Source organism: Terrapene carolina, unplaced genomic scaffold (genome assembly GCF_002925995.2).
Source record: "Terrapene carolina triunguis isolate 2854851 unplaced genomic scaffold, T_m_triunguis-2.0 Scaffold89, whole genome shotgun sequence".
Classification (NCBI taxonomy): domain Eukaryota; kingdom Metazoa; phylum Chordata; order Testudines; family Emydidae; genus Terrapene; species Terrapene triunguis.
In genome coordinates this window covers 13,818,091-13,832,687 of record NW_020664440.1, presented here as the reverse complement: position 1 = coordinate 13,832,687, position 14,597 = coordinate 13,818,091, and the positions used below count along the sequence as shown (strand labels likewise).

Here is a 14,597-nt window from a genome sequence, read left to right as displayed (position 1 = left end):
TGGCTAACAAACCGACTATGGTTTGGCTAACAAACCGACTATGGTTTTGTGCTCTATGTTGAGCCTCCTGAGAATGAAGACAAAGGGCTAATGGGATATAGTCGCAGAAAGGTAGTAAAAGGAGGTTTTTTGGACGCTTGTATTGGGCTGAACCAGAAGGATTGAACAAACTTACTAAAAGTCAGGCAAGATTCTCTTGTTTTCCCTGATAGTCACTTTAGTCTCAAGAAAAAAAAAAAAAAAAACAGTAGAATTGTTTCAAACTTAACAGTGTTTTCCCAAAAAAGGGAGTTTTCTAGAGCTCCGTATTAATGCTCACGCTCCTCCCAAGAAAAAGTATGGAACTAGGACTCTAGACAGGTTCCCAGCTGGAGCACAGCTGAAAGAATCTTTGAATTAAGTGGCTGCACTGCTGGGAAAAATAACTGTCCTCCACTCAGAGGGACTTGTAGTGTTCACACAGGCAGGCTGCATGTCATTTAAAGTTACATTTTAAAACAAAAAAATTATCGTAAGCATATGTATCTATTTCCAGAACCTAAGCATCTCAAAGTTTTGTTTGTTTGTTTAATAGGTGAAATGTTGGCCAAGACACTGAAGTCATCCTTCTCTCTCTCTCTCTTTTTAAAATTAAGACGCTAATGAGATGGTTTGATTCCACAGAGACAGAGACTAACAAACGGGTTTAATCTCCCATCAGAGGAGGTTGTGTGTACCTATAGAATTCCACACTGGACATGGATGTGTTCAGCATATACAGCAAGGCAGTAGAAATAATTAGTACTTTGTTAGAATAGGAATGGTTGGTGAGCCTCTGTCAGAGGGTGGAGATGGATGGCAGGAGAGAGATCACTTCTTCATTACCTGTTAGGTTCACTCCCTCTGGGGCACCTGGCATTGGCCACTGTCGGTAGACAGGATACTGGGCTGGATGGACCTTTGGTCTGACCCAGTACGGCCGTTCTTATGTTCTTATGAGTAAATAAGGCGTTTATTGATGCCCCTCTCATTCTTTTTTTCTACATTGCCAGCAACTGGTAGTTGGAAAGCACCTTGCTGCTGTGTTAAAAAGTCAAAACCATGTTTTTATATTGTAAAAAATATCCAGACATGCTAGTAAACAATGGCATTTTTTTGGTCTTGAAACTTCAAAACCTGGAAAGAAGTCTTACTTTAAAAAAAAAAAAAAAATCTTGTGGAGCAAGGTTTTAAATAAAAGCACCGATTGTTACAATAAAACCACTTGTACAGCCTCAGAGATGCTGTCCTTACCTCGACTTCCCACAGTGCTTTTGAACTAGTTGCAGAAGTGGCCGACTGTCTCCCCGTAGTTCTCAGGAAGACATGCTGCTTCTTTCTGTGCTCATCGCAAGTCAGAAACTTCTCCTGCTCCGCATGAAACAACCGTACCACATCTCCCTGTCAAAGCCAAGACAGAAGGATCAACACGAACTAGACAATACAGACATCGCACTATTAAAAAGCCAGCGGCAAGATGAGTTTCCAGACTTACCCCTTTTAAAATATCATCTTTGTTATCGCTCCATTTCATGAAAAGGACTATTTTCCAGCTTGTGTTGCAGTTCACCGAGTTGACCTAGAACAAAGACTAGTATCACTGGTCACACTAGAAGTAGGATAAAGCACTGCAAAGTGCTGCCCTTTTCTTTACAGTGGAAAGAGAATCTGAACAGTATACTGCAATCCCTGTTTATTACTGTATGAAATGAAACACCAATCCAGAAAGACTGTGGCCTGCACTCAACCCTGCGGTAAATCACAGTAACTATAGTTAACGTTAGTACCTAACTTGTTACGTGGATACCTTATCTGGCTATGGTCAAGAATAGAGCTGGGTGACACTTTTCAGACAAATAATTTATTCTCCAAAAAAGGCAGTCTTGATTGACCCAAAACTATTCATAAATCTGACACCAATTAACCAAATAATTTTGACCAGGAAAAAAAAAAAAACAGGCTAGAATCACAGAAACAAAAGAAGTGGATGTGGTTCCCCCCTTGTAAACCTTTAGCCCACTGTCTAGGACACTCCCCAGGGATGTAGGAGACCCAGGTTCAAATTCTCACTCTGGAGCAGAGAATTGAACCTTAATCTCTCCTTTCCCAGTTGAGTGCTTTAACGACCAGACTATAGGCCAGTGGTCCCCAAACTTATCCTCTCGCATTCACCTCCCCCTCACCAGTAGTAGAATGTGGCCGTGCCCCTCTCCTCCCCCCCGAGCCGGGAGCCAAGAGCAGGGGGACGTAGGCTGAGGGCAGCGGCCCAAGCCCGGAGCAGGGCTGCAGCCAGGGCAGGGGCTGGGGGCAGAGTGAGGCTGGGTGGCACTACCTCCCTGTCCCCTCATGGGTGCTGGTCCAGGCCCCTCTGCACCTTGGGGGGGGGGATGCCCCACAGTTTGGGGACCACTGCTATAGGCAATCTGTCCCCTTGAACTGTTCCATTCTACGTAAGTAGTAGTTATTTATTTGAGCAACGACTTGAATTAGGGTCTCCCACATCCCAGGCAAGTGCCCTAACCATTCTCACTCTCTCTCTGACACAATGACTAGTGAACCAGCTTCAACAGGAGAGATTGAGAGACACCTGACCTGACCCAGAATACCCTGGCTTGGTGGTTCGGGCACTCCTGGGATGGGGAAGACCCAGGTTTGAATCTCTTCTCTGAACAGGGATTTGAACCCAGGTTTCTGCTCTCAACATTCTTTCAGATTGATTAAACAGGGTCATTTCACCAAAAACATTTCAGAATTTGTTTGACCGAAAACTTTTTTTTTTTTTTTTTTTAATTTTTCAGAACTGCCACGAAACTGACAACAAACAAAAACAAATCAGTTAGTTATTCACCTAGCTCCAGTCATGAGGATGGCAGATTTTGCAGAAAAAGTACATTTCACTTATCTCTGTTCTTACAGCCAAGCAGTTGGGCAGAACAGGCAACGCTCACGTCTTTGTTCCAGATAGCCTGTTATTTACCTAACAGACCTGCTCTTACCAATCCCCGCCCAGCTGTTTGCCCACTAGGAAGGAAGCGAGAAACCTTGTCTCCAGAGCTAGTAGTATTGCTACTTCACTAACAGGATGGGACAGCAATGCAGTATATGCTCTCCAGCATGGTAATTGGCAATTCCATAACATGCGTGCTCCTTAGTTTAGCCGAGAACGCCAAAGGCCCCTTCCAACTCTATTTACACCAAATTTCTGTGTCACCACTACACTAACAGGCCAAGCTTTTGATTTATTTTACACTTACCTCATTGCACCCAGGATTATCAACCAGTTGGTGACTACTGGCATGAAGGGGCTGGCCAGCATTAACAGGATTCAGGACCACCTTGTCTCCAATGACAACCTGAAGAGAAGTACTTTGCAATCAGATTCAGAAATGGTCCCCAGAGTTACCTTTGTCTGGGTATAAGCAATGAGGTTAGACCATTTGCTTACAGTTTAGAGATGTTTCATGCAAAATAAAGGAAAGACACTAGTATCTTAAAAAAAAAAAAAAAAAAAAACCACCTTGACAACTTCAGAAGAAAATGGATGTTTAAAACATTCTGAGTTATTTAAGGTTTAAAGACACCTACACAACTGGGCTGAGTGGCATATAAAGGAAAACTACAATTTCCACTGACTAAGTCTTTATCTTCCATACAGTTATTTCAGTGTCTAACATCTAACAATTAATTCCTAAAACCGAAAGTCATCAGAAAGATTCTCCTCCTCCATGAGGAGTTGATGGGTTCTAACCTACAATGTTTACTCTCAATTAATGAGGTCCAATCAAGTGTGGTAAGCTAAGTGCACTTTATCATGGAGGGTGAAGATCCCATGTATCCTATACTTTCCTTCCAAGGCAGTTTCTTATCCAAAGCCCCCCAATCTTGCTTGAAGACCTCACTCTTCCCACACACCCCCCCCCCAAAAAAATCCATAACAAAAATCTTAGGTGAGGGACTTGAATTCCTCTCAATACAGAGAAAGCAGAACATTAATTGAATTTATATGACGTTTCTTCTTTTTAAATTAACTGAACACAAACTACATGAATCTTCAAGGTACTATTCCTGTAATAATGAAATAAAAACAAGGACATTCAGTTAAGGCTGTATTACGTGTAGTGGTGGGATAACTATTATGTGTAGTGGTGCAGGGAGGGATAGCTCAGTGGTTTGAGCATTGGCCTGCTAAACCCAGGGTTGTGAGTTCAATCCCCCAGAGGGCCATCTAGGGAATCTGGGGCAAAATCAGTACTTGGTCCTGCTAGTGAAGGCAGGGGGCTGAACTTTCAGGGTCCCTTCCAGTTCTATGCGATAGGTATATCTCCATATATTTATAGTGAAGTGAACAGTCTAGTCTACATGGATATGGCTATGCTCTATTTCATGGAATCTACTCTGTTTAGGTGCCCTCTATCAGGTTGGACTAGACTGCACCGCACAGCATACAGAAGTCCTTGGCTTCTCTTGAGTTTAGGCTGATGAGGCATGCCAACGTCCATCATGGCTTTGTGAAGTAGAAAATCATTTACTTAGGATTATGGAATGACGACCACATTCATTCTTATGTATCCAACGTGGGAACACAATGGAGATCTCCAGAGATTAAAACCTAGGGTATTAACTCAGAATCAGCCAACCTTCCACACCTCCCACAAGCAAGGCAACCATTTAGTCTAATGCTGATAAAATTCTTGATACAGAAATTCATAATGGAACCAGAAAGACTCATAACTACAGCACCATGAACCAGCATACTAATTATATTTGTTCTAAAGCTACTCAAATGACTTAACATTTCATGCCATTTTGAACTCGGTGGGGATTTAGAAGGCTACTGTATTTAGATTCCTTATTTCTTCCAATCTTAATCGTTCCTCATTTCCAAATCAGTAGTTACCATAGCGATTCTCCTCCCACACTGTTCAGCACAGGAAAAGGGCTGTGGCCGTTAATATTACACGTTATAAAAACCTGTGCATTTAATTAGTCAAAAGTAAGGAAGCAACTGATACAAGCTCTTTGTATTTTTACACCAAATAATGCATCTTCTGCTGATGCTCATCTGCACTTACACTGTCTCCTATGGAACGCAATTTGTAGAAAGGCTGTATATAGAACCAGGAACCCTCGTTTCCAGCTTCATCCAGGGTCACCCTCATAGCATTCTTCTCTAGCAGAGCTGGAAGCCTCTTATTTACTGTCAAGTATTTGTTACTTTTTAAGTGCAGCAGCTAGAACAAAAATTACAATTTGTTTCTGTAAAGGCAGACATATGTTTCCTTTGATAAACACTGACTAAAGACTATATAACAGTCTGTGAGTCTGATCATAATACATGGAAATTAACTTCAGATGCTAAGATTGAATAGTTATGCTGTCCATAACAAATCCAGAGACAATTGGACTTCTTGTTTTGAATACACTTTTTAGTAGGCTTTAGACTGGTTCATGGCACTGAACAGCTTCCATTTGCGTAAATGTCCATATCACACTAATGATAGACAACAGAGAACTGCCTTTGCCAATTATGCTCTGTGTTTCAGCAGTCAGATACCAAGGACCATGAGATATTGGTGACAAAACTGTTTTCCTTCATGGGGATGGGTGAGGCTTCTCTCAAATGGCTGTGCTCATTCTGAGATGGGAGACTACTGAGGTTAGCTATGAACAATTCTTTTTCTCCCCATGAGGTGCCGTTTTATTCTTTTGTTTCAATATGCCATGAGACATCATATATAAACCTCAATGCACTGGTGATACATATCTATAGGATATAATGGACCATCTCGTAGTAGCCCCATTGTCTAGCTTACATGTTGATTTGGATTAAACATAGCAGAGTTGAATCTTAACAAAAGCAAGACAATGCTTTTAGCTTTGGATGTTTGGAAGCCTTTTGCTGCCTGTTGGCCCATTATTCACATAAGACATCTACCACTGGGAAGGCTCCTACAGAACTGGGGTATTCCTCATAAATTAGGCTGGGCAGAATTTGATTTTTATTTTTTTTAAAAATACATTTCAATGGATAATAGCAATTTTTATTTTTAAGCATTTTCTTTTATTTTTATCTATTTAAATTTTCACAGTGGGGGAAACTACAGGGCAGGTCAGACAATAATTGTTTAATGACAGCAGATACTGAGATTCAAAGAATGAAAGCTTTACAGCCGTTAAAGTTGTCAACATCACAGGTCAAAGCATACAAAATTAATCGCCTTAAATCAAATTTGAATAAGTTCTCTAGCAGCATTTTTCTTACTTTGCCTATCTGTACATTTCAATTATTATCGATGGAAATACATTTTGGTTGGTTTGGGTGTGTATGGTGAAGCCAATATTTACCAACATTTACTGATACAAATCTAATCTTTCCTCACAACTACTCTTGGTATGGAGCATTGACTGGTTAGAAATGCTTATTGCAATCTCTTGTTCACCTGAAAAACTGAGAGATAGGCCCTCTCTCAGATGAGGACATTGCCACAGACTTTCATCATTCTAATGTTACACTTAGGCTAGATTATTGTAGTGAATTCTTTAAAAGACTTGTCTTGAAGTTGTTCCCAATGCTGTAATAGCTGCAGAACAGGACTGCTTGCCTTCTCATTACAAGAGGGGAGAGAGGAACCCTGTTACCATCAGCCAGAGTAGGATTGCAGGGAGCAAAGGTATGGTCAGAGGATACAATTCAAAGTATTTGTTTAGAAAGCCGTAGATCCAAATGCTTACAGTTCTCTTGCTCTACACCTCCACCTGGCAGTTGTGATCAGATGAAGTGGATCTGCTTTCAGTCCCCAGAAGAGATCAGAGAACCCTGAGTTGTTGATTGCTCTACCAGTGGTGGTCCTAAGTCCCTCACTGGTTGCATTTAAGGCATGACAAGGCTTGTCCTTGATTTTTATTACAACACTTCCCCAGCATCTTATTCTTGGTGTTTGCAACTCATCACTATTCTTTGCATTCGCTGGGAATCCATCTTCATCAAGTAGGGGTGGCTTGCCTGAGGTCTGCTGCACCAAATCCCTTGTTCAGGGTGGACTATCGTTGCATTGGTGGGTTGAGTATTTTGGTTCTTCTGTTTTGCACTGGGTTTACTATATGGTGTTGTACAGCATTTGGGGGATAAAGTGAGGATAAAATGAAAGCAGTTCTACAGAATTGTACACCACTGTGTATTTGCCATCTACCACATGGCCAGGTCAAGGCCAGACAAATGAATGAAGGGTATTCTAGTTTAAAGCATTCAGATGGTGCTCTTAAAAAGGCAACTTTCATAGCAAGATAAAAATGCCTCCATTTTAGAGTCTCTCACAGCACACAAAACCATAAATGTAGTTCTTTCTTCAGAGTACCATGCTTCTGGATAACCCTGTCATGGCTTGCAAGACAACACACTCAGATACCGGAATTCCACTATTTTGAAGTATAATTGTACCTTGATGGTTCAAGTAAAACCCTACAGAGCTACGTCTTACAGAGTAGACAGCGTGAACAGGGCCACCGCATACCTGGATAACATTGCCATACTGGATAACCGTTCCCAGCAGTTTCCTGTTTTCAGTCTCATTCTGTTTCTTCTCCAAATCTGCTGCATGCTGAAATTTAAGAAGGAAATTGTGGAGATAGAAAGTGTTGTTATAAACAAACAGTGCTGGCAATTACTTACTGTAATAAAACATCAAGGTACTTCATACAGTTGGAACAAATGTAACCATTTGAAGCTGAGGATCAGATTTCATCCTTTCCAATTTTCAGGAAGGAAAATGATTGAATCTGTACTATTTGAACTATACTGAAGTGAAGCAGCAACTCTGAGGAGTCAATGTTTTGACTTCAAACTGACTGAAGCTTTCTGAATAAAACATGAGATGAAAAGTTTCCAAAGGAAACTGAGCCATGAGAAAATAGGTAAAAAGGAAAGATGGAAAAGACGGGGATTCAAGCTGGCAATCCAATCTTCCACCTGCTCAACTTTAATATAAAATAAAGGATGAGGACTAAAGAACTGCAGGTTTGGTCCCCATGTCTCTAATCAGGCAGTTTCCAAAAACTTAGATTTTACTTTGCCGAGACAAATCTCCCTCTTCACTCCTCATCCATTAAACCTTTTCATGGTGACCATAGTCATCCTATTCATTTGGTAGGCTTCTCTAGACACTTACATACAGCACTGGAAGAAGGGACTGTCTAGTTCTAAACTTCCCAATAAGGGAAAGTTCAGAGTTCATAGAAGTAAGAGATAGGATAGTACTTTCTAGAATCAGGCACAGCACAAAAAACTTCCCTAGACATGCTCTGCTGCAATGCCTTTCAATTTCAACCTGCTGTATCCATAATTATCTAATCCTGGGTCTCTTTTTACCAGACAGACATTTCAACCACATGGAAGCATCCACAAGAAGATATGAGGAAACCAAACCTGATTTATAACCTAATGCTACCACCCTGTGAAAGCCCTAGTTTGTTACTCTACCATATTGCTTTCCTCTTGATTTTCATTTTATTTTCAGAGTTGTTTCATGTTGTTTTCAAGACGCTTTGTTTTGTAAAAGTGTACTGGTTCACCTTACACCAAGACCAGAGAAAATACAGATTATAGGGAAGAATTCATTTAAAATTGGATGTCAGAGGATGATTTTAAACGAGGTATCATGCATTTAGAAAGTCTATGCATCAACTATTTTAGTTCTCAAAACTTCTGCAACCACCCTAGAACTCACTTGTGCTCAGTTACCTGTAGGCAATGCAATGGGAGACAATAGGCTTCAGCGTATCAAAGAGCAACAGTGAGCTATGTGTTGGTAGAAAATAATTTTGCTTCTTTATAACTCCATGTATCTTAAGTCATTTCTGTTAGAAGATATGCTGAGTAGGACAACTGGCTTTCTCCATGAGCATCTCAAGTGTAACTGTACATTTCAGTACAAACAATATGATGCAGGACAATTTAAAATGCTTAAAGATCTAACATTGGGACTGCTAGATTTCAGATTATTCTACAGTGAAAAGGTTTCTTGAAATCGGATATTAACTTTGGGCCCAATTCCGCAAGGCCCTGAGAGCCCTCTACTCCCCAGGACATCAATGGAAGTGGAAGACATGTATCATGCAGAATTGGTCCCTACATTTACATGAATAGAGCAAAGAGATCCATTGCATATAGGTACAAGTGAAGAAACAAGTTAAGTTCAAGTATATTCCAAAAGCTTAAAGTGAACAGACAACACTGCATATGTCAACACACTGGAAAGAACAAATTTTATTTACTGACCACTAGATGTCAGCTTTTCAAATAGCACTGATGTTTGATTCCAGTCAAAGTCAAGTGTCCCAGATTTCTAAATCCCTTAAATGGTATTAACTTAAAATAACCTGACCTCAGCATTGGGTTCTCCAGAATAGTCGATAATAAATTCCAACAGTGGACAAATACAAGCCAAAAATGGCAAGTGTTTAAGTATAAATCATGGGTCACTAATCATGGGTCATTAAAGATGACCATGAACTGATAAAAAAACAGAGTAGAAAATGGAAGGCAGCAGTTGAACATAGATATTTTTTGCCCTGCAACAATATTAGGACAATAGAATTGTTCCAGTATCTTCTGTGCTTTCATTACATGTTTAAATTGACACAAGTGCCCATGAGTTTCATACAGTTGGGAGCGAACTAAGTTGTGGACTATGAATCACACGCGCGCACAGGACCAAATTCTACCCTTCAGTGAAATTGAGTGGGTTTAAAAGATGACAATTTTGCACACGCCCTGTACTTTACCCAGCAAGTAATGGTGATTCAAAATGAGCCATTAAATCTTTCTTCATTTATACTGGAATAGTAAAATTTGGCTATTGTGTAAATGTTTCTTCACTGTGATTTATCATTGAGAGACTACCCCGGTTCACTTGACAGGGGAATTGAGACTGACCACAATGGGACTTTGGCCTGTTTCAAAAGAACAGAATCAGGGCTTAAGTATCTGAATTGATTATATTAAAGAAAGAAAATCAATTATGGCACAAAAGTGACAGCCCACAGTTACCTAGCACCATTGCAAGGGTTTTTCTCTCCCTCTGCACTACTGACAGTTTAGGACATATCATCTATTTGTTTACTTTGTGGGCTTTAGAAAAATAATCAGCAGCATTTGTTACTTTATACTTACAGCTGACTTCTACTCTTGTGATTATTTAGTTTGGGAGTGGGGTGGGATACTTGTAAAGTATTAACTCTACAAACAACTTTACAAGTATAAAGTTAAAATCATAGCTTTAAGAAAAAATTGAGGCAAACACTTGGTCTTTGTGCAACAAAGGAGTAGGGCCAACACATGGCTTTCTGCAAGTGATATTTTCCTACAGGGGTGCTTTATAGTTTAGAGTACTGTAGGCTTAACACGGGCTTTGACAAACTAAAAATATTTGGACTTGTAATTTTAACGTGAAGTGCTCCAGCCATATAATTTTAAGGTAAATATAGTTTATTTAGCACTAAAGCGGATGCTGTCTACATACAAGTAGTTAAATTACTCAAAGCAATTTCTTAGAAATTTAAAACTGAAAACTGTTCTTTTACCAGGTTTTAACTGCTGAATACACATGCAAGCTTGTTTCAGTAAGGGCAGCCATCACAGATAATTAAATTAGATAAAAGTTTGAAAACACATATGGGAGATGAAATCTGGGGCCTAACAACACAGGGGACTGGATCTCATTAATCTTCTGTAGCAATACCCACATGAGCAGTCCCACTCAACTTAATGGGCCAGATCCTCGGGTGGTGTAAGTTACCATAGCTCCATTGACTTCACTGCAGCCTACCAACGTTAATACTTACATGTAGTTTATTGAGTAGCACTGCATCTGTAGTGCTGTTAGCTCCTGGTTTTGCTGCTTTCCAGAACTGCTTCTGCGCAGAGTACCGGTTCATAGGGCATAGCTTAAACAGGCAATCTACAAAAATATAGGAAATAAATAGAGAGACTGCTTTAGCCATTCAGAATTATCCATTTTTCCCCCTTTAACTTTTAATATTGTCCAAACATGTCAGCTACAGGGAAAGGTTTACAAAACAGATTCCAGGAAAGCTCTAAATCTCAGACCGCGATGCTTTTTTGGGTGACAGCAATGTTGCCCCATGAATAGTTTAAAAAATAAAAAATAAAAATGGTGCTGCCAGACTTGTAAAGCAAGACCAGAGAAAGCTGAAACTTAACCAATTCCTGCCAAAAATGCTACCATGCGAAAAGGGGAATTTCAGTCAGTGGTTCAGCCAGGGCCGGCTCTGGCTTTTTCGCCGCCCCAGGCGAAAAAGCCTCCGGCCGCCCCCCCCTCCCCCCGGCGGCCAGAGCGCCGGGGGCAGGGCAGCGAGCCCCAGTTGGGGCTCGGCTCTCCCCCCCCCCGCCGCCGGGGGCGCCGCGCTGCCGCCCCCCTCCAGGTGCCGCCCCAAGCACCAGCTTGGGTGCTTGGTGCCTGGAGCCGGCCCTGGGTTCAGCTAGGTAAAATTTCTCAAACTTTTCCAATGCAAATAGGCAGACAAGTCTTCAGAATCAACATATTTATTTAAACATTCACAATAATAACACCTCCTCTCCGTAACAGGACTTTTGATCTTGGATCAAAAAATGCTTTCCAACGGTGGATAAGTTTAATTATCCATACTGCACAGCTCGGGCAACTGAAGCAAAAAGACAAGTAAAATGACATTTCCAAGGTCACACAGCACGTCAGCAGTAGAGCTAAGTAGACTCGGTCCCCTGCCTTGTCTTCTTGACCACGCCATGGAAAAAAGTGTCAGTCTAGATATTCCGAGTGTAACATTCCTAGTGAAGCACTGGTACCTGGGCACCAAAGCAAGAAACTTGTGGATCATACAGGAGAAGTATCTTTTACTAATTTCCTAGACACTGTTTAGAAAACATTTTGCCTTGCAAAAACTGGGTTTGACAGCTGATTAGCCATGTTACAAATAAGTTTCTATATTAATGAGATGCTAATTGATCAGTAAATGAACTAAATTAGCTGCACTTTTTTCTCTTGTCAGTTGCTTAGCAACTGACAATGCAAAAATTAAATTAAGCTATTCAAATTTAGTGCCTGGAGTAAAGTAACAGAAGTTTAATAGCCAAATGCAAAGACAGGTGTTCCGGGCATCTCCTTGACAATTATGTGGAAATAAAATTTGAGGCTGCTAGTTATATAATGATTTTAAAGGAAACCATTGTATTCATACAGAAGAGTAATGGAATTGGAAAGCTAGATAGTTAAGGGAATATCCATCTTAGAGTCTATTCTGTAGAGTCTATTTCCACAGGGAAACCTAATGGAATATGTGAGCTAATCCCCTGGAGAAAGAAGATAAACCAACTGCAAGTTTAGTCATTTAACTTCATTTGAGATCTTTTATAGCCACTGCAGATACAACACCTGGATGAAATTAATAGGAAACTTCAAGAAACACAGAGAACTAGTAGCACAAGTGGAGGGCAACACAATGAACCCAATTTTCAGAACTAGGCTGGAACAAGGTACACACTAGGTGGCCAAATGGTGGTTCATTAGAATAAGAAATGAAGTAGAGTCATATTGAGCTAATTTGGGGATATGCGCTGATATGGGCACTAGAAAGGACTCAAGTACATCAATTCATAGGGCCACTTAACTACTAATTCATAGCCTTCAGATGCATAACAAATGTGAGAAATGCAGTGTGCCCTAAGCTTTCAAGTTATGTTCTTTCCCAGAGAGTTGCATTTTTAATTTACATTAAAATGATTCATGGAGATTGACAGCAGAGAACAGGATTTAAAAGCCATTTTTAGTTGAAAGTACCAACTTACACTATGCATTGTAAGCAACACACCTGTAATAAGAATTTCTATTTCTGCTTAAGCCACCAGTTCACACAGTGCCAGCAATTAACATACAGCATTGCACAGCAGAATTAATCACACACTGTCTTTAGTCACAGAGTAAGTGCATTTCCGAAGCCAGAAGGGTTGTATTTTGAAGTCAAGCTGAACTTTAAAATGGATGTCAGCAAAATAAATCCCTCGGTAGTGTTTTCTTTTTCTTAAAAGAAACATTTGACCTTGACCACTGAAATAGAAACACATGATGCAATGGAGGGAAAAATAATGCAAAATATGCCCACATTCTGTCTCTATTTAAAAAGCTAGAAATCTAAAGCAAACATTAAAAGCACTTGACCCTCCTATTTGAATATTTGTTTTGTGAAATCTAATTCTTAAGTGCTTGAGATAAACATAGCCTTATTTGCCGACCACCAGACAAATACAAAATCATTCTAATATGGATGTATTTTATCCAGGGATTACACCCTGACCTGAATGGATTTTACGGCACTGGGATCTCTAAACTGCATGAGCCTATGAACCTTGAAATTTTATAATTATCTATGTCCTAACTGTCTATCAGTCATGGCTAACAGTACAGAAGAGCAGTTATGATTGTGGCAGTATTCAAAACAATGCGATCCATTACAGTACAAGTGTTTGTGGAACATAAAGATCTCAAAACACTTGTCAAACAAGAATTAAAAACCTCAACACTCCTGAAAGGCAGACAATTATATCCATTTTAAAGGTCCACAAATAGAGGCACAAAGAGGCTCCGTCTACACTATGAGCTAGAGGTAGGATTCCCAGCTCATGTAGATATATCCACACTATTTCTCATCTGAGCTAGCATGCTAAAAACAGTAGGGTAGCCATAGTAGCATGGGCAGTGGTGGTACGATGCAAGCCACCCTGAGTAAAAACCCACTTGAAGCCTATGGTACATACTGAGAGCGGATAGCACCTGCCACTGCTGCTGCTACCTATGCTGCCATGGCTACACCACTATTTTTAGCATGCAGGCTCACATCAAAGCTAACATGAGTATGCCTATGCAAGCTAGGAATCAAACCCCAGCTCCAGCTGTTGACATAGCCTGAGTTATTGGCAGAAGTCAAAACAGAATCCTTAGCAGAAGTTCCCAGTTTCCTGCCACAGAAAGCCCTCTTTCCCCTTGGATAAATCTTTATCATACTTTGAGTCATTCTGGGGGGGAAAAAATCTTCTATTAAGCAACCGAACCTGTTACAGTTTTCTGTGCTGGTGACTAAAACAAAGAGATTGTAATTGACTCAGTGGAAGGGGAGACACTAATTAAGAGGTTGAAGCAGCAAGATTACGGTTTTCCAGGGACTGAGGGTGGAAATTCTCCATATCCAAAAATTCCTTCACAGAGGATACCAACACTGCAAGGGCAATGGGTGAGAGAGTTTTGCATTGTTGCATTCTCTGGTGATGCTTTCCCCCACATTTAGCAATGTCCCCAAAAGATATCATGACCTTTCCCAGATATTGACTTCCTCTCACTAGATTACTCTGCTGGCCTTGGTGATAAATATAAATACACACCAAAATTACATTAAAAGAGCAATAAGGTTACAAAATCAAGCACTCAACAGTTAGGAAATGCCAGAATTAAGGTTTCAGAGTAGCAGCCGTGTTAGTCTGTATCCGCAAAAAGAACAGGAGTACTTGTGGCACCTTAGAGACTAACAAATTT

The 14,597-nt window shown here is 40.4% G+C and overlaps 1 protein-coding gene across 3 annotated transcripts in view; it reads right to left on the bottom strand.

The window, feature by feature from the left end:
* Positions 1–14,597, bottom strand: part of ITPR1 (inositol 1,4,5-trisphosphate receptor type 1) — a 244,452-nt gene that overhangs the window by 159,647 nt on the left and 70,208 nt on the right. For all 3 annotated transcript variants that reach the window (XM_024196743.2, XM_024196818.2, XM_026650249.2), the window contains 6 exons: positions 10,858–10,973; positions 7,530–7,616; positions 5,091–5,249; positions 3,273–3,371; positions 1,514–1,597; positions 1,273–1,419 (listed from right to left, as the gene is read on the bottom strand). In XM_024196743.2, coding sequence (XP_024052511.1) covers positions 1,273–1,419; positions 1,514–1,597; positions 3,273–3,371; positions 5,091–5,249; positions 7,530–7,616; positions 10,858–10,973 — 692 coding nt within the window. The remainder of the gene's footprint in view (positions 1–1,272; positions 1,420–1,513; positions 1,598–3,272; positions 3,372–5,090; positions 5,250–7,529; positions 7,617–10,857; positions 10,974–14,597) is intronic.